Source organism: Vulpes vulpes, chromosome 12 (assembly GCF_048418805.1).
Source record: "Vulpes vulpes isolate BD-2025 chromosome 12, VulVul3, whole genome shotgun sequence".
Taxonomy (NCBI): domain Eukaryota; kingdom Metazoa; phylum Chordata; class Mammalia; order Carnivora; family Canidae; genus Vulpes; species Vulpes vulpes.
In genome coordinates, this window is record NC_132791.1 from 58,480,316 (window position 1) to 58,508,113 (window position 27,798).

General features: G+C 38.6%; 2 protein-coding genes and 1 pseudogene across 5 annotated transcripts in view; 2 read left to right on the forward strand and 1 right to left on the reverse strand.

Annotated features, from left to right (window-relative positions):
* Positions 1-27,798, reverse strand: part of LMNB1 (lamin B1) — a 57,017-nt gene that overhangs the window by 12,206 nt on the left and 17,013 nt on the right. For all 4 annotated transcript variants that reach the window (XM_025994998.2, XM_072728665.1, XM_072728664.1 and 1 more), the window contains 6 exons: positions 16,021-16,177; positions 15,264-15,389; positions 11,739-11,909; positions 10,209-10,334; positions 2,323-2,543; positions 1,262-1,487 (listed from right to left, as the gene is read on the reverse strand). In XM_025994998.2, coding sequence (XP_025850783.1) covers positions 1,262-1,487; positions 2,323-2,543; positions 10,209-10,334; positions 11,739-11,909; positions 15,264-15,389; positions 16,021-16,177 — 1,027 coding nt within the window. The remainder of the gene's footprint in view (positions 1-1,261; positions 1,488-2,322; positions 2,544-10,208; positions 10,335-11,738; positions 11,910-15,263; positions 15,390-16,020; positions 16,178-27,798) is intronic.
* On the forward strand, positions 6,615-6,921 carry LOC112917122 (large ribosomal subunit protein eL39-like). The gene has a single exon (XM_072728666.1). It carries the CDS (start codon positions 6,640-6,642, stop codon positions 6,793-6,795), a length of 156 nt encoding a protein of 51 aa, XP_072584767.1. The 5' UTR covers positions 6,615-6,639; the 3' UTR covers positions 6,796-6,921.
* On the forward strand, positions 16,228-20,063 carry LOC112917123 (EP300-interacting inhibitor of differentiation 1-like; annotated as a pseudogene).

A 27,798-nucleotide genomic window follows, 5' to 3' on the forward strand; every position in this document is an offset into this window, starting at 1 on the left:
AATTATAAACATCTAATATTTGACTACTTTAAGCTTTAAAAATGCAAACACATAAGAAAATAAATCCTTTTTCTTTTGCACCTATACTGCTTCTCACATTTAACTCCCTTACCTCAAAGCATAACAGGCTGAAAAAGGGTCACTGATCCAATGACCAGTCTCAGGTCACAGCTATCACCTCTGGCCCACAACCTGCCCAGGGCTGCCTGGCACCTGAAGAAAGGTGCAGGGTATTTAAAATAATTAGCTACAGTCATCTATACCCATCTCTAACTCAAAGATAAGAATAAACCAGACTGAAAGCCAGCTTTAGAATAAGTCAACACAGGGCTGTTATGCTGTCTGAAAAACAGCCGAACTACAACAAGGGAGCAGCAGAGACTACTGTTGTTCTTCAGCTTTTAAACTCATGACTAAGAGGGCTTGGGGCCGGTTCCCTTTCCTATATGAACTGCTAGCTTTCCTTTGCCCATCCCAATTATTTATTCATACACACAAAAGACACTTTTAATAGCTCCAGTGAAAAAAGGAGTGATTTTCATGAACATCATCTGACGAATCCTGAACACGTGCTTCAGAAAGTGACATCCATCCATTCCACTGCATCTCCATGGAACCCCCAGACCTGCCTTTCAGCATCATCTCACACTCCTTCATGACCTCCAGCTCCATGATGCCTAGCCAGGGAAGACTTTCACTACTGAGATCTCAAAAACTCCAGCTCAAAACCTCAGAATTTCCTATGAATACTTTGTTTACTTTTAAACAAATAATTTCAAGATAGGGCTCCACACTATTCTTCATACAAATCAAATCATTAGTATTCATTCATTTATTTAGAGAGAAAAATACCCCCTGCATATATTTGAGCCTGGGCTCACGTTTCCTTCCTTTTCTGAAGTTAACAACTGTGATAGAGTATCTCCCATTACACTCACAACTCCAACTCTTCCACAAGTCTGCCTGGGGCCTCAGGAAGGCCACTGGGCAAGAATGACCAAGTGTGAAAAGCAGCTCTGGCTCTGTAAAGAAATGCTGAGGAGGAAAATCTTCAAACTAGTAAGTGTACTTCTTCCTCCTCCTCCTATTTTAATGTATACTTTCCTTCATGAATTTAAGCAAAAAGGAGGAGACAAACTCATTCTTGTGAAGATTACCAAATCCAAATAAAGTCAGAGGAATTATGACAATTGTATAATCAGATGATTGTACATCTAGCAAAGCCTTCCTGGAAAAAGGGGGGGGGGGGGGTGTTTTTTACCTGTTCAGAAGTGTTCTTCAAGCGTATAAATTTCCCATCAACATCTATCTCTTCAATGCAGACATTCCCAGTGGCTGAAGCGGAGTGAGAGATGCTAACACTACTGCTGGCCTCTGACTCTTCCACATCAACTCTCTTCCTCTTTCCTCTAGTTGTGCGAACACTCCGACTTGAGGATGCTCGGGATACTGTCACACGAGACGAAGGGCTTGGAGAGAGTTTCAATCTACATGGGAAAAATAAGCACTCCATTTATGAGATACTTATGTCCTTCCTACTTTAGGAAAAAGAATATTAATATCCTTCACATGCTTTTTGGGCACCTGCATTTCTAAAGCAACACGTTACTAAGGATGTGCTGGACAAGGCCGATATACATCCTTAATAAGGTTAGTTTATTTGTGCTAGAATGTGCATAATGTTCTTTAAAAACACAGTAACTTGAATGCTTTCTCTAGAAATAGAATATAATCATTATGCAGGAAGTATGGAAAACACAGGGAGAGGAATCAACCCACCTACTACCACCCTACCACAATCATGGTTATGTTTAGTATACTTTTCCTCATTTTTTCATACCTGTGTTTTCTTTCTATAAAAATTACAATCACAATGTATGTAACAATGAAACTGAATGGCTTCTCATTCTAAATCACTTTCCCTTAGAAACTTTTTCTAAGAACAGGTGTCAAAGAATTTATACACTAACTAGATTTGAAAAATGACTATGAAGTCTTTCAGCAAATCTAGTATTTTACAACATACTAAATTATCAAAACACTTTAAAGCTCAAGAAAGACTCCACATTTTGACAGAGTCCAGCATTTAAAATAATAATAAGACTGGGTGAACAGTATTTTTTGTTGTTGAGGTAGAAATATGATACATTTCTATTTACCTCTACACCTAGGTGTTAAAAATAACGTAGAAAATACTTAAAGTTGCCTTAAATGTTAAAATAAAATTTTTGCAAAGGCCCAATCCTAGTTACTACTCTTTTAAATAAAAAGGATGAGGGCAAGAAGTAGACTATGAGGTAGAGTGACACCTAAGTTGCTTACCTCTCCTCTTCGCCCTCTAAGAGCTTCCTGTAAGCACTGATTTCCATGTCCAGGGCTAACTTTACATCAAGAAGTTGTTCATAATCGTTCAACTGTTGCTGCATCTGATCCCTTATTTCCGCCATCTCTCTCTCCTTGTCAGACAGCATGCGCCGAGAGTTGTCTCTTTCTTTAGCAAGCAAGTCCTCCAGCTCTTGAATCCTCTCCAAACATGCTCTAGACTTCAGAGTCAAGAGAACACATTTATTTTCTAAGAACATCCCAACAGTAGCACAAAGCAGCTATCTTAAACCGCTTCCTGGAGGAAAACAAAAAGAACCTGAAGGAATCTCTAACTTTAGAACACAAAACAGATTTTGATTTTAAGAAATTAAAAACTAAAATTTCTCCAATATAAAATATAGCCCTCAGGAAAGTTCTGGCTTATAAAAGACTTTAGAAAGAGATAAATTCATCAAATGCAACTGTCAGAAATGTACATATAACTTTTCTGTATTTGGCCAAATAAAACAAAATTTTAAAAGTTATGGTTTTAACCTGAGCCTGGCTCAGTCGGTTAAGTGTCTGCCTTCAGGTTGGGTCATAATCCTGGGGTCCTGAGATTGAGCCCATTGGACTCCCTGCTCAGCAGGAGTCTGCTTCTACTTCCTCTGCCTGTGCTCACTCTCTGTCAAATGAATAAAATCTTTCAAAAAAGTCTTATTTTTTTTAAAGTTATGGTTTTAGAAAAAGTCAACTGTGCCCCTCCCACAAGCCATGTCACTCAAACATAAATTAACTAAAAATGAAAGGAAACTCACTGATTAAAAAACCTCATGGCACTGGTGCAGCCACTATGGAAAACTGTGTGGAGGTTCCTCAAAGAGTTAAAAATAGACCTGCCCTACGACCCAGCAATTGCACTGTTGGGGATTTACCCCAAAGATTCAGATGCAACGAAACGTCGGGACACCTGCACCCCGATGTTTCTATCAGCAATGGCCACAATAGCCAAACTGTGGAAGGAGCCTCGGTGTCCATCGAAAGATGAATGGATAAAGAAGATGTGGTTTATGTATACAATGGAATATTACTCAGCGATTAGAAACGACAAATACCCACCATTTGCTTCAACGTGGATGGAACTGGAGGGTATTATGCTGAGTGAAATAAGTCAATCGGAGAAGGACAAGCAGTGTATGTTCTCATTCATTTGGGGAATATAAATAATAGTGAAAGGGAATATAAAGGAAGGGAGAAGAAATGTTGGGAAATATCAGGAAGGGAGACAGAACATAAAGACTCCTAACTCGGGGAAACGAACTAGGGGTGGTGGAAGGGGGGAGGAGGGCGGGTGTTGGAGGGGAATGGGTGATGGGCACTGAGGTGGACACTTGACGGGATGAGCACTGGGTGTTTTTCTGTATGTTGGTAAATTGAACACCAATAAAAATTAATTAAAAAAAAAAAAAAAAAAAAACCTCATGGCAGGTGAAAGATTGTTGTGGAGAACTGCTGGAACTATTCAGAAACCAAAGAAAGGGATTCTGGTACCCCCTCAGGAAGAGTCTCCCTGCAAGACTATATACAGAGACGATACAATACAGTGTAGTCTCTAAGAGATTACTGTAAATATAGAAACTTTGTATTTGGAATTTAAAAAATGAGAAATAATACATCCTGCACCAGAAAGTTCATCTGAGAAACCTTGTGGCTCACCAGGTAATTATTCTTCTGCGTTTCACCCAAGACAGAATTCATCTCAGTAACCTCAGAAAATGACAAAGGTAATCAACTAAAAAAGACTGATGGATAGCTCAGGCCCTTAGAATCATAAGTACCAGCATCAGAGCAGGAGAGAGGTACCATGCAAAAATTAAACCTGGAAGGCTAAAAATCAAAAAGAGACTCTGCACTGTGCAGAAACACCATACTCTAGTTAGTACATGTATTTCTCACAAGGTTATGGGTTAAAAATTTTCAAAGTGCTTTTCATCTTTACCACGGATGAACAAATAAGTAAAAAAGATGGTAGAAAATGAGGTTTTTCACTCTCAAAGAGAAAAGCTATATAGATAAGCAAGCAAGAAAGCCTAAAATGAACCCTTTGATATGGGGTTAGTCAGAAACATCTGTATGAACTTGCACTTAGTTTAATATAAATACAAGTGGACAGAGACACAATTATAGAAAAGTATGTAAACACGGCTTAGTATACACACATATATTACCTAGCTCCGTCCACAAGAGGGCCTAGAAGCAATGATACCCCAATACCAGGGAGACTCAGCATCCTGATCTTAATTTCTATATACCATTCTCCAGTAAAAAGAACCAGGGCTCCTTGGAGAAATGGCTGATTCCAGGGATGCAGCAGGGAAAATACAGGATGAGCCTGGAGCATCTTATAGTACTATAAAGTAAAGTGCTCAAAAGAAGGGGGACATGACAGGCATTCTGACAGAACCATCCAAGCCAATAAAAGAAGGTAGTATTGGATTATAACCCAAAGTATAAAATAAATATCCATGAGTTCACACTAATATAGACAAATGAATAAAAATATAAATAAATAAGAAAGAAGAGACAAATCTTTAAGAGAATTCCACTTAATAAATGTAGATAGATACTCACTTCAGAATGTGGAGTTTGCTTCCTATACTCAACCCTCAAAGGGTATGAGCTGGACTTAGGGACCTGCTCCCCAAGAATAGAGTATGGAAAGAGATAAATGGTAATCTGACAGTGGCAAACACTACATTAAGCAGTGATGAAGGTCGGTATCACCAAAGATGCCCTGTGGGTGGCCTGTGATTCCTAATGCAATGTGACAAGAAGGGCACTTACTAAAACCCATAACCCCAGTATCATCATGGCAAAGGCACCAGACAAACCCAGACTGGGGACAGTACACAGGGTAAATGGCCAGTCCTCAAGACTCCCAGGGTCATTTAAAAAAAAAAAAAAGGAAAGCCTGAGAAACTGTCACAGGCCAGTGGAGACCAGGGAGACATGTGGTACCCTGGAAAAGAAAAATAGCAACAGAAAATGCGGTAAAGGGCAGCCCCAGTGGCGCAGCGGTTTAGCGCCGCCTGCAGCCCAGGGCGTGATCTGGAGACCCTGGATCAAGTCCCACGTCAGGCTCTCTGCATGGAGCCTGCTTCTCCCTCTGCCTGTGTCTCTGCCTCTCTCTCTCTGCATCTCTCTCTCTCTCTGAATCTCTATGAATAAATAAATAAAATCTTTAAAAAAAAAAAAAAAGAAAAGAAAATGTGGTAAAAATCCAAACAGTCTGGAGTATAGGTATAGTAATGTCTTTGTTTTAACAAATATACCATGAGAACATAAGGCGCTTACAGTGAGGGAAACTATGGGAGGGACAGAGGTGAACTGTCATACTAATTTTCTGTAAATCTAGATTTATGCCAAAATAAAAAGGTTATTTAAAAAATAATCAACCAGGGCAGCTCGGGTGGCTCAGCGGTTTGGTGCTGCCTTCGGCCCAGGGCGCGATCCTGGGGATCCAGGATGGAGCCCCATGTCGGGCTCCCTGCATGGAGCCTCTCCCTCTGCCTGTGTCTCTGCCTTTCTCTCTTTCTCTCTCTCTCTGGGTCTCTCATAAATAAATAAAATCTTTTAAAAATAAAAATAATAATAATCAACCAATTAACTAAAACCAGATTAGCATTGGACACTCTATATGAGAAGCAGGCATTCATCTTAAGAGTGATACTAGGGATCCCTGGGTGGCGCAGCGGTTTGGCGCCTGCCTTTGGCCCAGGGCGCGATCCTGGGGACCCGGGATCGAATCCCACGTCGGGCTCCCGGTGCATGGAGCCTGCTTCTCCCTCCGCCTGTGTCTCTGCCTCTCTCTCTCTCTGTGACTATCATAAATAAATAAAAAAAAAAAATTTAAAAAAAAAAAAAAAAAAAAAAGAGTGATACTAAACATAATCCTTGCCTCAAGAACTTGCATTTAAGCTGCATCTGTGGGGCACCTGGGTGGCTCAGTTGGTTTAGTGTCTGTCTTAGGCTCAGGTCATGATCCCAGGGCTCTGGGATCGAGCCCCAAGTTGGGTTCCCCGCTCAGTAGGGAATCTGCCTCTCCCTCTGCTTCTGCCTGACACTCCCCCTGCTTGTGCATACGCTCTCGCTCTCTCTCTCGTGCTGTCAAATAAATTAAAATCTTTAAATAAATAAACTGCATTTGCAAAAACCATGCTATAAACTAAGAAATCCATTTTTTTCTCACAAGCTTCTAATATAATTTAAGTTAAAACGCTTCTCTTCTCTCCTTTTCACCGCCATCCTGGTTGTGTGTGGTTGACTGTAATCACCATGTCCTCTCACAAGACTTTCAGAATCAAGCGATTCCTGGCCAAGAAACAAAAGCAGAATCGTCCCATTCCCCAGTGGATTCAGATGAAAACTGGTAATAAAATCAGATACAACTCCAAAAGGAGGCACTGGAGAAGAACCAAGCTGGGTCTATGAGGAAGCATCGCACATCATGAAATAGCAAACATAATTGGCACACATATTTAAGCTGCATGGAGATCACATGTTCCTATCCTATCAATATGGAAACATCCTTCCTACCTGGCCAGTAGACATGTCTTATCAAGGAAATTATTTTCTCTGTTACTATGCCTCTATACCAGTAGGTTGGTTCAGTAATAAATGTGAGACCTTTCAGCTGAGCTGCTGTTGTGTCCTGATTTGTGAAGTACTGAATTCCCCCCTCCTGTCAGATCTCACATAGCACTGTCTGATAGAACTTTCTGATAGAAATGACCAAGTATTTAAAGTGAGGCTAGGGGATACCTGTGTGGCTCTGTTTGCTAAGCATCTGCCTTTGGCTCAGGTCTTGATGGGGAGTCTGCATGTCTCCCCCACTCTGCCCCTCCCCCTGCTTATGTGCTCTCTCTCAAATAAATAAAATCTTAAAAAACAAAAAACAAAACCTGCTTCTCCTTCGATCAGCCTCTTCACTGTATTTGTGATGTGGGAGGTAGACAGAATGAGCAACAAGGTGGAATCTAAAGGAGAGTTGATGAAAGGCATGGAGTACCCAAGATTTAGAAGTAACATCTGGGCCTAGATTTGTAAACCCAAAATGTCTCTGTCTGCCTCTGATGTTACAGAGTTCTGTAAGTGGGAAAAAAACAAAACCTACCATGATTCATTTAGAAATACCTGAATTGTATTTTCAATAGCTGCATTATACCTGTTATGTAGTGAAATATAAAGAATACAGCGTAATACAAAGAATACAGCGTAAGAGGCAGACCTAGATCCTTCTTCCCAAGTCTCCCAACAAGTCGCTCTAAGACTCTAAGCAGGCTGTACCTAACTAACTTCATTAAGCTAGTGTCCACATCTGAAAAATGAAGAGGTCTAACTAGATTACCTGTGAGATCCCACCTCTCACTCCAAAGTATTTTATGACTGGCTTCTGACAGTCTTTTTTTTTTTTTTTATTTCATGGTATATAACTGAAGTGTACTGAAGTTTATTATGGTCTACCTACAATAGCAATTTCAAATCTGCATGTTAGAAAAACAAAACTTTAGAGATGCCTTCAAAGTGCCATTGGAGAGTCTTCCCAAGTCAAAAAGTCTGTGACCAATTAATTTGGCCAGTAAGAAATCTATACAGAAATAACAGAAATACTATAAGCAATATATGAAATTTCTAATTATAATACTGCTACAATCTCTATTTATTTAAAAATATTTTCTGGAGTCAGCTTTTTAAGAACTATTCATTTATTTATTCATTCATTCATTATGTCATTCATTTTTAAGTAAACTCTACACCCAACATGGGGCTACAACTTCTAACCTTGAGATCAAGAGTCACACGCTCTAACAACTGAGTCAGCCAGGTACCGCAAGGATATGTCAATTTTAAATAAAGTTTAAGTACTTCAGTAACATGAGTCATATCACCAAAAGGAAACTGTATGGCCTAAGAGGCAGTGTGATGAAACTGGTATGACCCAACACTAAATGCTATTAAGATACAAATGGGATGATACTGAGAGGGGTGGCTTTTTTCTTTTTCATGATCTAAGAGGCTAAAGTTTATCAACTAATGAAGATATTCCACAAGATATATTACTTATCATAAAATATAATATCAGTAATGAATAGAGGAAAGGACATCCCCCTCTCCCTGGGTCCTCAAAGACAAGAGAAATTTAAAACTATTCTGACTGAAGAAGGTACTTCACCTATTCTATAAGGACTCTTAGCTCCTGGAAACCCTCAGGGCCTTGCCAAACATCATTTAAACACCGTTACCCAGAAGTTAACCAAAAAAACTTCCAAGGATGGGAACAGAATAAGCAAACAGGGAAACAGCCCTGAACCTGAATCAGGTAACATGGCTACCAGGCTTCACAGCCCATCAGTATCTAACAGCAGGCAAGTCTCAGACCACTATCTGTATCTATAGCTAGCAAAATCGAGAGGAAAATGCAGCAGCCAAAAAAAAAACAAAGAACAAAAACAAAAACAGAAAAAAAAAACCAGGGACATGGGAAACTGAAGGAAAGGGGATAACTAGAGTATGATTTATTAAATGGAGAAAAGTAGTAAATGTCAACTCAGAGTAAGAACACAGGGGACTATTTTTTTGGAAAGTAGTTATTATAATAGTGCAATGGAAAAAAGATTATCTTTGAAGAGAGTGAGGGGTAAATGGAAAAATTGGGAACTAGGAGAGAAACCCAGCTATCAACCTGCAGTCTCTGGGCAAGTAATTAAACCACCGAGGTCTGTGTCTGAATGACTCAAAAGACCCTTCCAGCTCTAGTGCTATGTGAAAACTTCAAGATACTATCAAAATGAAATACTCTAAAATAATCTTTTAAATTATGTTACAAATAGTAAAGTACATGATAGGAAATGTAAATGTTTTTTAATTTTGTTTACATTACCCTTTTTTATGCAATTCACTGTCTGCCTTGTTTTCTAAATTCCTACAATGAATAGCCTCAGTTTTATAATCAGAAAAACATTTTACTAAAAATAAGAAAAAGAAAAAACAAAAAGGAAGAAAAGCTTAATCAAGAATAAAGTAAAGTTTATTCTTACGTGGAAAATTTAAAACAAAAGTCTCCTCCCTGAAGGGAAAAAGTAACTGAAGATTCTTCCCAAGTAATTAAGGTGAGTGGATTATTATTATTTTTTTTTTAGGTGAGTGGATTATTAAAGCCTTCTGAACACTTCAGGTGGTTGTTCGTGTACTTCATGCCCATACCAACATTACCCTTAGACTGAAACAGATCTCAAGCAGCAACCATGCCGGCCCTAGCCCAGCCAGGAATACACCAGCATGACTTAGGCACTTGGTCAGCACAATCAGTAATGCAATCATTTGTCACTCAGAGGTACCAACAAATGAATTAGTTGCTAAGTTCTTAATACACAAGTAAGGCTACTTCCCATGACCCTATTAAGTAGTTCAAACACTAAGAGAATCTATCTAGAAAAGCAAAGCATTTACTACTCACAAAGAATTTTTGCATGTTTTTCTTACTATGGTTTCCAAATGTGATGAAAAAGGAGTACATTAGGAAGACTGCTGTGTGTAATGAGGCTGCTGAAGGAGTCAGAAAACCTGGGTCTAGGGGTAAGCCCCAGAAATAAACCAGCATGTTACTTCCTAGGGGAAACTTCCTTAGCTCTGGATAATCTATTAGTTTAGGAATAACAGTCCCACTCAGAGAATGTTTATGCAACACAAAATGAAAAAGTCAGAACAGTGCTGTGCAACAGGAGTGTAGGAAAATACTACGCTCCCTGAAAAGTGACATCGGCAGAACAAAGCAGGTAGACAACAATGGTGAAGGTACCTTCAAGTTCATCTTCAATTCTTCTTAGAGTAAGAGGCTTACTTACCTCTTTCTGTAGATTAGAAAGCTGAGATGAAAGGCTCTCAATTCTCATACGACTTTCCATCAGTTCTTCCCTGGCACTGTTGACAGTAGAAGTATTCATCTCTGATGACAGTCTGGCATTTTCCAGCTAAAAGAAGAAACAAACAAACAGTCTTATCTAGTGACTTAGAACAAACGAAAAAGGAAGTATGATTCATTTCAAGGCATTTCATTTCAAACCTAAGCCCTGATGGTAACTGGCTGATGAAACAGGAAAGCATCATGAAGTTTGCTGACATGGTATGCATGCTCTTAAAAGTCTTTCTGGCTTTAGGCTCAATTCTCAATATATGAGCTTAACAGTGGTAATACGCCTCTTTCTCCAAAGTCTATTACTTAGATATTTCACCTACTATGTCTCCAATGTGTCAGATAATACTGATAAAAAGAAGAATGGGTGGTAGAAACTTAATTGTGGGTGATGTCTGTAGGAAAATAAACGTCACAAATCTCTAACCCATCAAATCTAATTACAGAAGATAAAGCTTTAAACAGAAGTACTAATTTTAGATTATGTCCCACCAGATAGAAACACTTCCTTTCAGAAGCAAAAAATAGCCCCCTGGATAGAAACATCTTATTTCTCCAAATGCCCATAACATTCTGTTCTGCAAATGCCTGGAGTATGTTTGCTGTTTGTTGGCTCCCACTGGGGCCACAGTCTATGTGACTGACCAATTCTACCTTAGACTTTAGCCCCTTCACTGCCCAGCACAATGCCTAGCACGGAGTGTCAAGACAATTCAATACAGGGTTTCAAATATCCCTCTCTTTCACTAGCCAATTATTACTTCATAAAATGGATTAAACCAAAATCAACAGTTTGAAACCATTCAATAGAAATTACTTTCATTCAACACCTGTATGACCTTAATTTTTCTAAGTCTTCAACTAAGAATTCTTTATAATCAAATCATGCTAACATTTAACACACTGGGATAAAATCATTTACCAGGAAAGTCTGTACTCGGTGTTAAAAATTTTTGCATAATCTGTATGATCACACGTGGGAAGTTTCTAGAATATGTTTTAAATGAATAACAGTGGCAGAGGAAGAAATATCAGAGACTTTCCATTTGGCCTTTGTTCAAAAATGTGTGACAAGTCACAACCTATGTAACAATGATGCCATGAAGTCAGAATGACCTGCTGTCTAACCCTCACTGTTATATGCAGAACAACATGACTAGTACTTGCTATAGGAAGGAACGTGTTTTCAGATGCCTGGATTTAACCATTATGACCTGACACAAGTGGCCAATCAGAGAAAAATATAAACCCTTACCTCTGATAAGGGTGAAATAAACCTCTTTCTTTGAATAATCTCTAGTAATACTTACTTTATAGAAAAGCTTTTTTTTTTAAGTCCATTTTTAATTTTCAGAGAGACCAGGGGAACTCATTTAAGAAAATTAGAACTAAGCAAACATCAATTCATGTTCTTCAGGGTGACAGGAAGTAAGGGTTCTCAGAGCTCAAGGAGACCACTGACTTTGGCATGGTAAGTCTGCTCCAGCTCCTCCTTGTACAGCTTCACTTGGGCATCATGCTGTTCTCGCATCTCATGAAGGGCCTGAGCGAGCTTGTACTCATACTCAATCTGACGTCCAGAATCCACCTCTACCAAGCGAGTTTCATGCTTCCTTCTGGTCTCATTGATCTCCTAGAGGGGGGGAAAAATCACATAAAACCAAGTTAACTACCAAGACTGCCCTGGTACAAGTCTGAGCGACATAAAGGCCATCGGAAGTGTTATACTGTGTCTGCCTTAGAGCAGGCACGTGAATAGACCTATTTCTGCCTTTGTTTTCAAATGAGAAGTTTTTGAGATGGAACTGTGACAGAAGTGGTGGCAGTATCTAAAGCCCTAAAAATTTTATTTATCAGTGGCTTAGCTATGTGTTTCTCAGAAAGCAAGAAATGGCATGGAAGCCTTACAAAAGTACCATGCAATCATGGATAACTATGTACACTGAACAGTAACTATTTTTCTAAACCTGTGTGATGATGATCCTTAGGATGCTTCTAGAAAAAATGCACATGGAGCACCTGGGTGGTTCAGATGGTTAACAGTCTGCCTTCAGCTCAGGTCATGATCTCAGGGCCCTGTGACTGAGCCCCATATGGGCTTCCTGCTTAGTGAGGAGTCTGCTTCTCCCTTCCCCCCTTCTCTGTGCATGCTTGCTTGCACTCTCTCTCTCAAATAAATCTTTAAAAAATAAAAGTAAAAAATTTTTAAATTTTTTCATCAAAAAAAGAAAAAATACACATGAAAAATTAAACTTGCTAGTCTAGACAGAACTAACTAGAAGATTTATGCATAATAAGACTATTAAGATTATTTATTTCTTTATTCATAGAGACAGAGAGAGAGAGAGAGAGAGAGTCAGAGACACAGGCAGAGGGAGAAGCAGGCACCATGCAGAGAGCCTGATGTGGGACTCGATCCAGGATCTCCAGGATCACGCCCTAAGCTGCGGGCTAAACCGCTGCGCCAAACCGCTGCGCCACCGGGGCTGCCCTAAACTATTTTCTTAAACATACTAGGATGCAACAGACAGAGCAAGCTAATTTATATGCCTTATTTTAACAGCTGGTGCTAAGGTACCAATATCAATTGATAAAAAATTTTATTACCAATATTACTTTACTGTCTTAAGTACATATGACCACTCATTATCAAAGAACAGAAATAGTAGGCATAATCCTTTAATTTATGTTTTGTTTTAAGGAACTATCCCAAACTAGAATGGCTAGGAACACAAGTCCAAGAATAAAATTTCCATTCAAGCTTCTCTCTGAAAATACAACAGATCTGTCTTTAATGGCAATAATTAAAGAGCCCACAAGAGGGGGATATAATCCACTGACGTTTGTTTCTGCGTCCTTTTCCTGCCTATGACTCCCTATACATTTCTTCATCTTTCTTTTAACTGCTCATGGCAGAGAAGAATGCACTTATTAATAGGATACAAAAACCAGGGTCCAAATTCCAGTTCTGTTACTAATATCTCAGGGTTTACATTTATTTAATGAAGCAAATTACATTTAAAACATGCAAATAAAAGGTTTCATTCAACAAGTACTGAGCACCTAATAATGATTTTGCTCTTTGTCTACCTTTCCTCCTCTTCTTGTTCTTCTTCTTCCTCTCTCTCACCCCCTTAACTGTCCATAATAAGGAACTAAAGTATATCTATTGAATAGAATTATATCCTCTATGTTTAAAAAAAAGAGGAGGATCCCTGGGTGGCGCAGCGGTTTGGCGCCTGCCTCTGGCCCAGGGCGCGATCCTGGAGACCGGGGATCGAATCCCACGTCGGGCTCCCGGTGCATGGAGCCTGCTTCCCCCTCTGCCTGTGTCTCTGCCTCTCTCTCTCTCTCTCTCTCTGTGACTATCATAAATAAATAAAAATTTAAAAAAAAAATAAAAAAAAGAGGAATATTTTAAGTTCATTCTCAAAAAGGCAGAAACCAAAATATTCAAAGATGCTATACAACCTAAAAATATTAAATCATTTTTTTGCTGGTGCCTTTTTTATTATTTTATGTAGAATCAGTGACTTGCAAACAAAAAAAATACCCTACTCCTGGTTTAAAGATCTAGGACTCCGCACATAGCATAAAAACCAAGTAATGATCTATCACAGGCAATTTTATCAAAATAAAAACATAAAACAACTGAATATAAAAACATATCCATTTATAAAGCAAAACTGCAGTTAACAATTACGTGATAGCATTTATTACACGTCATACAAGGAACTTCAGCACAAAATATTCCACTTTGATCATCACCACTTCTCTAAGAACAGGTATTGGTATTTTACTTTTAAATAAATGACTTGAGGGCAGCCCCGGTGGCTCAGCGGTTTAGCGCCACCTACAGCCTAGGGCGTGATCCTGGAGACCAGACCCAGGATGGAGTCCCACGTTGGGCTCCCTGCATGGAGCCTGCTTCTCCCTCTGCCTGTGTCTCTGTCTCTCTCTCTCTGTGTCTCTCATGAATGAATAAACAAAATCTTTAACAAAATTTTTTTCCCATTTTAAAAATCATTGTTAGTTGCTGTTTTCAAAATTGTATTACCTCTAAAATCATTAAGTACTTAACTGCAGGTTTCATACCCCAGGACTAATTCCAATCCTTTTTCAATCTTGAGAAAATATACATTCCCCCCTTTTTCCATTTTATTACTTGTCTTTTGGCAACAGTTGCTACCTTCACCTGCCAACGCTTGACCACAGAGGCTAAGGTTTGTAAATGGCATTTTAAAATAAACACACATAACCATAAATGCTGTGGGCAGCCTGCCTTCAAGATAGCCCCCCAGTGATGGCTGCCCTCCTGGCAGCCACACCTTTGTAGAATCCCCTCCCATGGTGTAACATGGTCAGTCTATGTAACAGAGAGTGATGGCACATCACTTCTGGGATTAGAAAAGTTATAGAAGATAATGTGGCTTCTGTCTTATGTTCATGTTTTCTCTCTCTCTCTCTCATCACTTACTCTTGGGGAAAGCTGTATCATGAACAGCCCCATGGAGAAGCCCATGGTGAACTGACTCTTCATACCAACCACCCGGGAATGAGCTCAGATGCATTTCCTCTCATCTAGGTTGAAAGCCTGATTGCAACCTCATGAGAGACCCTAAAACACATCCATGCTGTTAAGCAGCTGAGTTTCCCAACCTTCAGAAATTGTGAGATAATGAAGATGTGTGGTTTGAAGTTGAAGAATTTTAGTTATTAAGCAGGCAGCAATAGATAACTAACACAAATGCTCAAGCAAGTTAATAGTAATTAACTGCTATGACCACGTCCTTAGGAATTAAGACTTCTAATAAGGCAGTAATAAAGTGAAATCATATCTGTTTAAGAGCCTGAATTCTTATATAAAACCTGTTAGCGGTACCTTGAATAATTTACTTATAAAATCTCTCACATTTTTTACATATAAAGTTATAATAAAGCATTTAGGATACTTCCATTCCTTAAAGAAATAAAATTATACAGTTACCTCCTCATACATATTTTTACGGAACTCCAGGTCCTCGGTAAGGCTCTGACAGCGATTCTCTAAATCCACTTTAAGTAAAGTTTCATCTGCTAACTGTTTTTTGGCAGCAGCCAAGGAGGCTTCCAACTAATACAAGGAGAAAGAATTGGTAAAAATCACAAAACAATTATTTAGTAATGAACTGAACAGACATCTATGGACTGAAACAAGAAATAAAATTTCTGTATCACTTATACCTTCCATTTCTTTTATCAATGTATCAAGAGCCTCTCATTATAACCTTTAACCCAGAACTGTGTGTCCAACTGCCGGTCCCCCCAAGAGTGCCACACTGAAACACCTCTCAGATCTGGTAACTGGCAACAAGTAATGAACAAAACCAACTAAGGAGACCTACCCAGGATTTGAGCTACCACTTTCATTTCTTCCTGTGTGTGGAGCAATGTTATGATTTTTTCTTTTCCTATCTTCCATTCTGATACAGTATTGAAATAGATTTTGAGAGCAAGAAACAGAATGAGCATAAGCAAAAGAGAAAGGAAGAAGACCAGCAGTAAGATGTGCATGACCCAGATAAAATGCCTGAGACGTGAAAATGCTTTGCACATCCGCTGCCTCAAGACCATGCTTCAAGGCAGCTATAAAAATTTTTTTTAACAAAAAATATTTTTTTAAATGAATTCAAAAATCTACTCTGCCCCAGTCAGATGGGGCAAATTAACCTCCCAACACAGATCAAAATCAGAGTTTGCCTTACCTGGGCAATCTGATCCTTCAGGTCCTCCAAATCTCCCTCTAAACTTTTTTTGTCACCAAGTGCCGTGGCCAGAGCTGCATCTTTAGAATTCAGTGCAGCTTCATATTCTCGAAGCTTCATCTGGGCTCCATTGAGATCTGATTCCTTCTTAGCATAACTGTAAGAAATTTGAAAAAGTGCAAGAGGCCGGGCTAGAGGTTGAGCCCTTGTACAACATCGGAAATGAATGAGCTGTCCAAGCTGTATGAAGACAGCAATGACCCCGCAGATGGATGTGATGCCCGGTGAGGGAGGCAGTGGGAGCTGGGAGCCATCCCTGAACCCCTCCTGCCACAGGGCCCAGCCACAGCTAGAGTAGGAAGGCCCAATGGAGGAGGAGGTCGCCCAGCCAATGATGGAGCCGCAGGAGAACAAGGCCTTGCTCACGGGCCCATTCCTGAGGAGCAGCCAGGCCAGCTCACAGGCCTTGACTTTGAGAGTGAGGACAAAGGTGAGGAATTTGATTACTGGGAAAACAACTATGATTATCCGGAAGAGGAACAACTGAGTGGTGGCAGCTACAGAGTATCAGTGGCCCTGGAAGAAGCCAACAAGGTGTTTCTGAGAACATCCAGAGCGAGGGGAAGCAGCCCTGGATGGCGGGTTTCTTTCTTTTTTTTTTTGTTTTTGAATGGCGGGTTTCAAATGCATTATGAGAACACCCCGTTTGAACAGTTGGCTTTTATCAAAGAGCTTTTTTCACTTATGGTTGTCAATCATCTGACCAAAGAACTTGGCTGTGATTAGATCACTGATGGAGAGTAATTGAATGCTGTTAAAAGAGGAGGAAGCTACTTGAGGAGAGACCCAACATTCCATGGTCTTTTGGGCTCATTCCAGATAGATAGTAACGGTGCCAAGGAAAAAAGTTGATCTTCAAAAAAAATTTTGTTGTTGTTGTTGTGCAGAATAGAATAGGGCAGTGGGGATCCCTGGGTGGCGCAGTGGTTTGGCGCCTGCCTTTGGCCCAGGGCACGATCCTGGAGACCCGGGATCGAATCCCACGTCGGGCTCCCGATGCATGGGCCTGCTTCTCCCTCTGCCTATGTCTCTGCCTCTCTCGCTCTCTCTCTGTGTGACTATCATAAATAAATAAAAATTGAAAAAAAAAAAAAAAAGAATAGGGCAGTGACTGCGCAGTTATGAAAAAGAATTGTTAAAGAAGAAACATATTAGTACTGTGGAAATCTGTTTTCAAGAATGTTCCTGAAACACCCGCAGACTTTGTTACTGATCCAGATTATTTTTCTTACATTGAGGAAATTTTCGTATTTCATTATAAGGAATGGTTTTTAAGAATAACTTATGACCAAGACAAACTGCCAGTACAAGACCCCCACTGATACTAATTACATGAGGAAAAGTACTAACATTCAATTTAGGACACAAGATGTCTGAATCATTTGGACTGAAAGCCTACTAAGAGAATTCTGAAGGTCCCACTTTGTAGTCTGTCCAAGCCAGTGTTCAAAGGCTAAATTTTTAGTGTGAAATAAACTGGGTATTCTTCAGTATCCCAAAGAGATAAGCAAACCCAAGAAGAAATATATATCATGTGTGATTTATCTCAAAATGTGTTTAAGAGTATCTGAAATTTTATTTGTACATGTATCTTGATCATTTATAAAGCTGTAATTCAAGAAAATTTGTCTTATGATTTTTAAAACTCAAAAATTAAGACATCCATAATTTCAAAGTTAGACATTAAAATCTATGTGAAAGAACAAACTATTTCTATATTTCTCTTACATACCGGAGATATTGTTTTACTCGCTCTCTGATTTTCATTTAACTTTACAGGTGAAGGGCTTTGGTTGAACTTCATAATATATAAGAACTGTTAAAGTGAAAATGTCAAGTAAAAGGAAAGCCCTACATCTAAAAAAAAAAAAAAAAAAAAAGACTAACAATTATGCCCTCAAACTTTAAAGGTTTTAAAACCTGCCCAGAAGTCCACCTCAGTATCTCAAGTTTCCCTCTGTCTTCTTCCTCTAATTAAGCTTGTTATAGGTTATGTGCCAGCATTCGAGGTGATAAAATTTGTTCTGTGTAAAAAAGAAAGAAAAAGAAAAAGTGCAAGACATCAAATTATGCCCCTGACTTGAAGCTTTCTCCCTCCCTGCTCAAGAGGAAACAAAAGAAGATGCAGTTTAAATAAAGGCTGCCATAATCCACTAAAATTAAAGGAGCAATTTAGGAGCATTAAATCTAGAGTTCTAGCAGATAACAACTTTTTCCTTCAATGATTTCCCTTCCATGAGTACTAACGACTCTAGATCAAAGAACTCTCAAGGGCCAATGTTCCAGAATCCTGGTGGTCTCTGAGTAAGAACATATGCCCATCTTATTTAATAAAGAGACACTCACTACATACAGGTTTTCAGTAAAAAATGTTTTTGAAGAAATGGAAAACTATTATTTTAAAACAGAATTAATATTATAAACCAAGATGTACAGGAGACATAAATCAAGATACAAAATGAGATTAAATAAATGAAAATGAAGTTATTTTGAAAAGTAATTTTTATGACTTGATATATCACATAGAAATTCCATTTTAATATAATTTTATTTGAAGTGAGCTGATATATAGTATTATTAGTTTTCAGTATACAACCTAGCAATCTGACATTTATATCCATTTACAAAATGGTTATTACCATGATAAATGTAGTTATCATCTGTCACCATACAAAGGTATGACAATATTGAGCATACTCCCTGTACTGTACTTTATATCTCCGTCACTTATTTATAACTGGAAGTTTGTATCTCTTAATCCTCTTCACTTATTTTACCCAACCTGCAACCCTCTAGCAACCATATTTGTTCTCTGTATCTGAGTCTGTTTCTGTTTTATTTTATACCAACTCCCTTAATATTACATAAGAACTCAATGATCCTAAGCTTGCAAAACACATTCCATTTCTTACATAAGAGGTGATTTTAAGATTTTCCTAACAGAAAAAAGGGCCTTCCTAATATACTGAGGAAAACTTATTTCAGTTTATACTATTAACTACAAAAATGAGGCTCGAATTGAGGTTTGTCTTCTAAAATATCACTTTTTGGGGCACTTGGGTGGCTCAGTCAGTTAAATGACTAACTCTGGATTTTGGCTCAGGTCATGATCTCAGAGTCCTGAGATCAAGCCCCATGGCAGGCTACGTGCTTAGCAGGGAGTCTGCTGAAAGAATGATTCTCTCTCTCTTCCTCTCCCCCTACACCCTTCACACTGCTCCCACACATGTATGTGCGTGCTCTCTCTCTCTCTAAAATAAATAAATATCTTTTTATTAAATGAAGTTCTATATTATAGAACGAAGGTTCCTTTGGATACATCTCTGTCAAATAATTCTTGAAACAATAGTTGTTTCAAGGATAGTATTTTTTTCATTCCAAACGATCATTAATAGTGGCACTAGGAGAGTCTTAGTATCAAAACTTTCAATAACAATTCTTAATTAAAACTGCTATTGTAGACGAACACTTTTATAACTGATGTTTGAGAACGCACTAGAAGAGGAATAGCTAACAGGAATTTTTAAAATAATCTTTTACAATTCAAATAAAATGAAGAAAAAATTGTCCAAAGGATAAGTGCATATAAAGAGAATAATAGTATTCATCTCTTTTCATTTTGGTATCAGAAAACAACTATATGCATAAAATCTCAGCAGTCTTATCAGTAATTTTTTTTTTCTTAAATCGTATCTTTTTCAAATCCACAAGATGGCATCCTTTCACTGAAGATTCTTTTAGGAGGAGGGGGGAAAATCAGCTGTCAAAAAAAAAAAAGCTATTCCACATACTCATTAATTTATAACAAAAACGTTTGTTCGGTTCATACAAGGGCTGGGTTCTAAAGCTGGGAACTCATAACAGAATCAATGCTTGCAAGGAGCAATTTTGTCCCACGATATAGAGCAGAGCTGGGCAGAAATATTGTCATAAAACATAATTTAAAACAAAATCATATTTCATAGAGTGTTACACAATATTCAAAAAGCTACTGGTTTAAAATTAATTAACAAAATTAAGTACAACAAATTCTGCTACACCACTAATATTTATTTTTTAAAGATTTTATTTATTTATTTATTCAGGACAGGACAAAGAGAGAGAGAGAGAGAGAGAGGCAGAGACACAGGCAGAGGGAGAAGCAGGCTTCATGCAGGGAGCCCAACGTGGGGACTTGATCCCGGGATCACACCCCGAGCCAAAGGCGGTGCTAAACCGCTGACCCACGTGGGGCTGCCCTATCTGCAATTTTAAGCACAATTTCAACTTCTGATTTACATCTGCCTACTTTGTTCACTGATGTGAAAGTTAGAGCTTTAAGAAATAATTTATTTTTTTTTAATTTTTATTTATTTATGATAGTCACAGAGAGATAGAGAGAGGCAGAGACACAGGCAGAGGGAGAAGCAGGCTCCATGCACCGGGAGCCTGACGTGGGATTCGATCCCGGGTCTCCAGGATCGCGCCCTGGGCCAAAGGCAGGCGCCAAACCGCTGCGCCACCCAGGGATCCCAAGAAATAATTTATAATGGGAGAAGTTATATTTTTACAGATTAATGGCATAGTATAAGCAACTGAGAACTTCACATCAAATTTCAGCTGGCACCACAGCTGAAATGGTGGCTCAAGGTACCATAAATTAGTAGCATATCCTACTCTCATCCTATTTACTCCACTACTCCTTAGCCTTGTTTTTGTTTTTGTTTTGTTTTTTTTAATTGGCTCCCTGACCTACCTGGGGCTTAAACTCACTCTACCCTGAAATCAAGAGCTACTTAGGAATCCCAAGTTACCAGACACTATCATGGAAGGGTTTGGTGGACATTTTTCTTTGACAATATTTCTTACCCAGATTTGCTCAGTGTTGCTGACCTTCCCTAAGCTATTCCTACCTCCAGATTAAGAGATCTTCTGTGTTTTCATTTATATTCACCATGTGAACCTAATACTAGAAATAAACTGCTGAATTTAAGTCAGAAAACATACTTGCTTACAGAGATGCTTACAGAAGAACCAAAACCCCAAATGCAGCCAAGAAAATTTTTATAAAATGTAACAGATACTCCATTCTAATTAAGAATTGCCTCCCTTGATAAAAATAATTAACTTTTGGGGATCCCTGGGTTGCTCAGTGGTTTAGCGACTGCCTTCAGCTCAGGGAGTGATCCTGGAGTCCCGGGATCAAGTCCCGCATCAGGCTCCCTGTACATGGCTGTACTTTCCTAAAAGTACCATTAACCTTGGGGACCCATCCCTATAATCTTCTGGGGCCTAAAGAACTAACCTAAATGCAATTGCTTACTTGCCATTTTCAGAATTACTCCTCATCACCTCCTACTACCAGCAACATCATTCTATTTCATTGCTTTCATCATCTTGGTTTTTCAGCCTACTACCTCTTTGATCTTGACTTAGGACCATAATTTCAACCCTGCGTTCTGCACTGACCTACCTGGCTCTGGAACTCAAGTGTTTGAACTTCCTTAGATGTCTGCACTACCCTTTCCATTTTGACAACACAAGTCTCCTACTCCCTGAGTATCCTTCATCTAAGTGTACCCAACACCCACAGGCCCTACCAACAAAGAATGGGAGATTTGAAAGTACACTCAATTACAGAATCACTAAAAAATGAATGCTCGGTGTAGCTCTTAGGGGAAAATCATTACTAGGTAATAAATGTAGAGCACATTTTTTTTTTTAAGATTTTTATTTATTCATGAGAGACACAGAGAGAGAGGCAGCAACATATGCAGAGGGAAACGCAGGCTCCCCACTGGGAGTCTGATGTGGGACTCCATCCCGGGAGACTCTGGAATCACGCCCTGAGCCCTGAGCTGAAGGCAGATGCTCAACCACTAAGCCACCCAGGCATCCCAGAGCACATTTTAAATAAAGTCACACTACACATACATAACAGAGAAAATCACTCAAGACCTACTAAGCAGGGGCACCTGCGTGGCTCAGTTTGTTAAGCATCTGCCTTATAGCTCAGGTCATGATCCTAGGGTCCTGGGATGGAGGTCCACACCTCCAGTTCCCCACTCAGCAGGGAGTTTGCTTTTCCCTCTGCACCCCCCCACCCCGTCTCGTGGTGTCTTTCTCTCTCTAAATAAATAAATCTTAAAAAAAAAAAGACTCAGTAAGCATATGACAGCAACCACTTGAAAATGAATTAGTAAGCATACTGTAATTGTAAACACTTGAGAAATTAGATTAGCCACTTAAACAAGGAACAAAGAACTAGTATGAAACAGAAATCTAAAAGTAAACTTAGAAAAAAAAAGTAAATTTAGGGGGACACATACTCGGAACATAATCTGAAACTCATTGCAGAATAGTTAATTAAGTAATGGCAAATTACTGCCCTTCTGTTAACATTTTGTTTGTCACACAAGTCACTTTATACCACAAATGCTCAGCTGAATGAATTGTCTAGTTTGGCCAGTAGCACAACTACAAAAGGAATCATGGAGCTCAGCTTCTCCCCCCCCCCCTTTTTTTTTCTTCTTAATTTCAAGTAGGCTCCACATGGGGCTCAAACTCCTCACCCTGAGATCAAGAGTCTGATGCTCTACTGACCAAGCCAGCCAGGCCCTGGCCCCAGAACTCAGCCTCTCTATATCACCTACAATGTTATCTTTGAACAAAGCATCTGTGTTCATTTTCAGGACAGGGACTATGCACATGCTTGGGTTTGGTTTCCTTCTTTCACAATTGGCATAATTTTCAGTATTTTCTCAAGCACTTTTGTCCTTGTTCCTTGATTTTCATATACAGAAATATAAGTATAAAGAGTTACATTAAGCAATTCATAAAAAGAGACCTAAATACAGATGACCTCTTAGTTGGTCTAATAATGACATACCAAGATAAAAGTATAGTAGAGTAGTTTCTGGATATTAAATGTCACTTCCATGAAATTCACCATAGATTATACTGCATATATCCAAGACTGGACAAGAGTTCAATAAATGCCTGCTAAAATCTGTTGGAAATGTGTTTTCTTATGGAAATCCATCTAAGTTATAATATTCATAGACCTAAGAATATAGAATTTTAAAAGCTGTAAACTTGAAAAAAAAATAGCCAAAGGAAAATTCATGTTTCTAAAGAAACAGAAATACAAGTATGTGGAGTTTTTTATTACTACTTTAACATGTCAGGCAAAAGAACAGCTTATAGAAACCAAAAACAAACCTTTCTCAAGTCCACTTGTTAATATTCTATAGCGAAATACTATGCAACTCTCTGCTTGCTTAGATCACTTTCTAGCAATTGTGAGAAGCTATTACAGATTGCCAGGTTCATCCTATAAAAGAATAGACAATAAATACAGATTGAGAATTTTCCCTAATGTACATATTGTAATATCCTCAATGGAAAGGAGATAATAAAGGAAAATGAAAAAGGAACACAAGAACTCCATGCTAAGAATACCCTCTCTTTGTCCAGTCTAAATGGCACTAACATTTCACTTCAGGACCATTCTTATTCAGTAAAACAAATAAATTACAGGGGTGAAAGGAAAAAGCAATTTAGTTCTTCAACTGCAATCAGATAACATAACATAAATCATTCTATATGAAACTTATTTCTAATCATAACCAACAAACAAGGAATTTTAAATCCCTTGGAGGAGACCTACTCTACACGGACAGCCAAACCTGATCAATCAGGCCCAGCTGTTTGAGATCTGTGTTTTAATGTACCGTAAGGTTCTTCTGAACAGCTGTCTGGTGGCAGCTGAACAGCACTTAAGAGTAGAGCAATTATTCAAGTGACTATCAATCCAGCTTCTGAGGCTCTCTTCACACCTAGCATTCAAAATTAACATGCGGGGCAGCCCCGGTGGTGCAGCGGTTTGGTGCCGCCTGCAGTCTGGGGTGGGATCCTGGAGACCCGGGATCAAGTCCCACATCAAGCTCCCTGCATGGAGCCTGCTTCTCCCTCTCCCTATGTCTCTGCCTCTCTCTCTGTGTGTCTATGAATAAATAAATTAAAAAAAAATCTTTAAAAAAAAAACAAAATTAACATGCCTTTTATTATCTAGCCATCATCCAGACTTTAAAAAACAATTTAACTTGGGGAATCCCTGGGTGGCTCAGCGGTTTGGCGCCTGCCTTTGGCCCAGGGCACGATCCTGGAGTCCTGGGATTGAGTCCCACGTCAGGCTCCCGCATGGAGCCTGCTTCAACCTCCTCCTGTGTCTCTGCCTCTTTCTCTCTCTCTCTGTGTCTATCATAAAATAAATAAATAAATCTTATTTTTTTAAAAAAAATTAACTTCAATTTGAATTTAAGGTAAAAATTATTAATATGCCCAAACATAAACCTTTTCATAAAACTATGCTATTTCATAATAATGGGACTCAAAGTACCTACTAACATTCATTCATCAGCCTCAATTCTGTCCCCAAAATATCTCACCTTTCAAAGGAAAAAGGAATGTGATCCACAATATTTTTACTGAGGAAAATTAATGAATTTCTCAGCAATTAAGAGAAATATAACAAAGGAAAAATCTCTAGGAAGTCCCAAGATCACTGGGATACCTGGGTGTCTCAGTGGTTGAGCATCTATCTGCCTTTGGCTCAGGGCATGATCCCGGGGTCCTGGGGGGGGTCCTGGTTCTCTCTGTGTCTCTCATGAATAAACAAATATTTTTTAAAATCTTAAAAAAAGAAAGAAAAAAAAGAAAAGAAAAGAAAAGAAAAGAAAAGAAAAGAAAAGAAAAGAAAAGAAAAGTCCTATGATTCCAATTTTCATTAGCAAGGGTCTCCTCAGGCACAAGGAAAAAGACTAAGATGCTTTGCAATGAATAATTTCTGGTGGTAACAAACTTCTGCTACTCATTCAATAAAGTGAGCAGTCAACAAATTAGCAACCTAATCAGAATCAGGCAAACCCTGATTGAAATCACATAATTAGGAAAAATACTAAATAAGACAAATTGAACAGAGAACTATTTCTTTGAACAAAAGAGATTCACATATATAACTATTTCTGTGCTTGCTTATAGGGCACACTTAGACCTTAAATCCTAATTTTAAAAAAATTACTTTCTAGGGGTAAAAATACAACCAGTAACCACAATTGTGTGCCAGGCCATTGAGATGACGGCTTAGAAACAAGCAGTGAAAAAATATAACAAGCCCCTGCTTTTATGGAAGGTACTTTCTAATAAGTAGCAGCACCATAAGCAAACTAATATAGGCAGAGATAATCAATACTTTGAAGAAAATTAAACCAGAATAATGAGTTAGAAATTAAAATTATGATTAGTTATTTTACTGCCTCTCCGTGGGTTTCATGCAACCCAATCTTATAGGAGAATAGCTTCCCACAAAAATGGTAATCACTAAATCAATAATCATCTCAGGAGAGCCTAGAGAGAGCTAGAAAAATGGACTGATAAAATAGGAAACAAAGACACGAACCCTATCCACAAAGAGAATCCACTCTAATAGGGGAACTGATCAATCACATAGAAGTGTCTTAACACATTGTATTTGTCAGCAACTTTCTCAACAAGTGCTAGGAAAGAGAAAAAAGAAAGTACACAGTGCTGCCAAGAGTCCATGATATAACTTCTGGATAAAAATGTCACATTAAACACAACTCTATTATTACCCTTGCAGAAACCCAACCAAACCAGCAAAGGCACAAATTCATAATGAAAAAAAAGAGGAAAAGACAAAATTTTGGAAGCTGAACATGAATGAATGAGAGAAAATGAGCCAACACAAAAGTGCTGAATCCTAATCCTAAGCCACTAGGACACCTGAGAATTAACCTACTTTATACCACAGACACTATTGACAACCAGAGATACTTTGGTAACTCTGAAATAGAACTAGCTGAAAATCTATTAAGAAGCAAAACATACAAATACTCCCTAGCACGCTCCTGGGCCAAAAGACCCTCATCCACAATGGCCAAAGACGAAAGGTAACTCTGTAAGGAAAGTAAAGCAGAATCTTAGACCTGGCAATTACAGGACACACTCAAAGGTAGCAGTACCACACCACAAAAATAAGGGAATTCAGTGGACTTGGAGAGATGCGGATAGTCCCTCTAAATCTGAGCCCACAGTAGACTAGGCAGCTAAACTCGGAGAAAGACTTGAAAACACTGACAGTGGGTAACCCTGCTGATATGATCCTACTACTTCACTCACAGTGAAGCTTGGTCAAGAAGCCTCACCCATGCTTTCCATCGGATTCTGAGAACCACTATATTTTAAAATCAAGAACTGAGTCCTTCAATTTTGTTTTTTATCAAGATTGTTTTGGTTATTCTGGGTACCACACATTTCCTATGAATATTAGGCTCAACTTGTCAATTTATACAAAAAGGCAGCTGTGATTTTTGAGAGAGATTGCATTGAATCTGAAGGTCAATTTGAGGAGAAATGCCATCTTAACATCTTCAAATCCATAAAGAAATCCATAGGATATATTTTTCCACTTATTTAGGTGTTCTTTAATTTCTTTCAAGATTTTATAGTTTTCAGTGAACAAGTCTTATATTTCTTCTGTTCAATTTATTCCTAAGTATTTCATTCTCTCTGATGCTACTGAAAATGGAGTTTTCTCAACTTCATTTTTGGATTGTTCATTCTTCATTGCTATTGTACAGAAATACAACTGAGCTCTGCATATTGCTCCTATCTTAAACTTAGCTGAACTTAATAGTTCTCAATAGTTCCCCCCACCCCTTAGGATTTCCTATGAAATCATGGCATCTGCAAATATAGTTTTGCCACTTCTTTCCTAATCTGGATGTCTTTTATTTCTTTTTCTTGCCTAACTGCCCTGGCTAGAACCTCCAATACAATGCTGAAAGGTAAGTAAGAGTGGGCATCTTTGTCTTGTTCCTGATCTTAGGAAAAAAGCAGCCAGTCCTTAACATTAAGTATGATATTAGCCATAAATTTTTCATAGATACTCTTCATCAGGTTAAGAAGCTTCCTTTTATTTACTCCTCAGTTGAGTATTTTTATCATGAAAGAGCAGTATACTTTGTCAAATGTTTTTTATGCATCTACCGAGATGGTGGTGCCCTTCATGCCATTAATATGGTTTACTGCAGTACTGACTTTCATAGACTGAACCAATCCTGCATTCCCAAGATAAAACCTACTTGGTGATGGTATGTAGTCCTTTGTGGTAGGTTTGGTTTGTCATCATTTTGTTTTGGGGATTTTTGCACCGATACTCATAAGGGACACTGGTATGTGATATTGTTGCAGTCTGAAGTTTCTCCAAAACAGTGGTCCAATGTCCATTCTCCAGTTTGTGGGGTTGCATGGGGCAGGTGTTGGTAGCAACAGCAGTGGCAGCTTCCTGGTCCTGAATGGTGCTATACACTGTTTTTCTAAATTCAGTGGTTCCAGTGGTAGCCTCAGACATAAAAGCTCCCAAAATTTCCAGCATTCCAGGAATCATTCCAGCACCTCTAATCCTTCTAGTAATTTTTTCTGAACACCTGCATCCCATATCATTTTCTTTTCTGCTTAAAATATCTAATGGTTTCCATTTTCTGCACTGACAGATGCACAGAACTAAATAGATAGAAAAAGAAATTAACTTGGAACACAAAGGAACTAGGAAGGAAAATAAAGACTTCTGAAAAGGTCAGAGAAAGTACTGCACCCATGAAATTTAAATAAGCAAAAACTGGAAGATAAAACTGAGAACATCCATGAAAGAAAACA

Bases quoted from the DNA above. Each gene is read 5' to 3' on its own strand.
- LOC112917122 (XM_072728666.1), top strand. From the start codon at position 6,640: ATGTCCTCTCACAAGACTTTCAGAATCAAGCGATTCCTGGCCAAGAAA.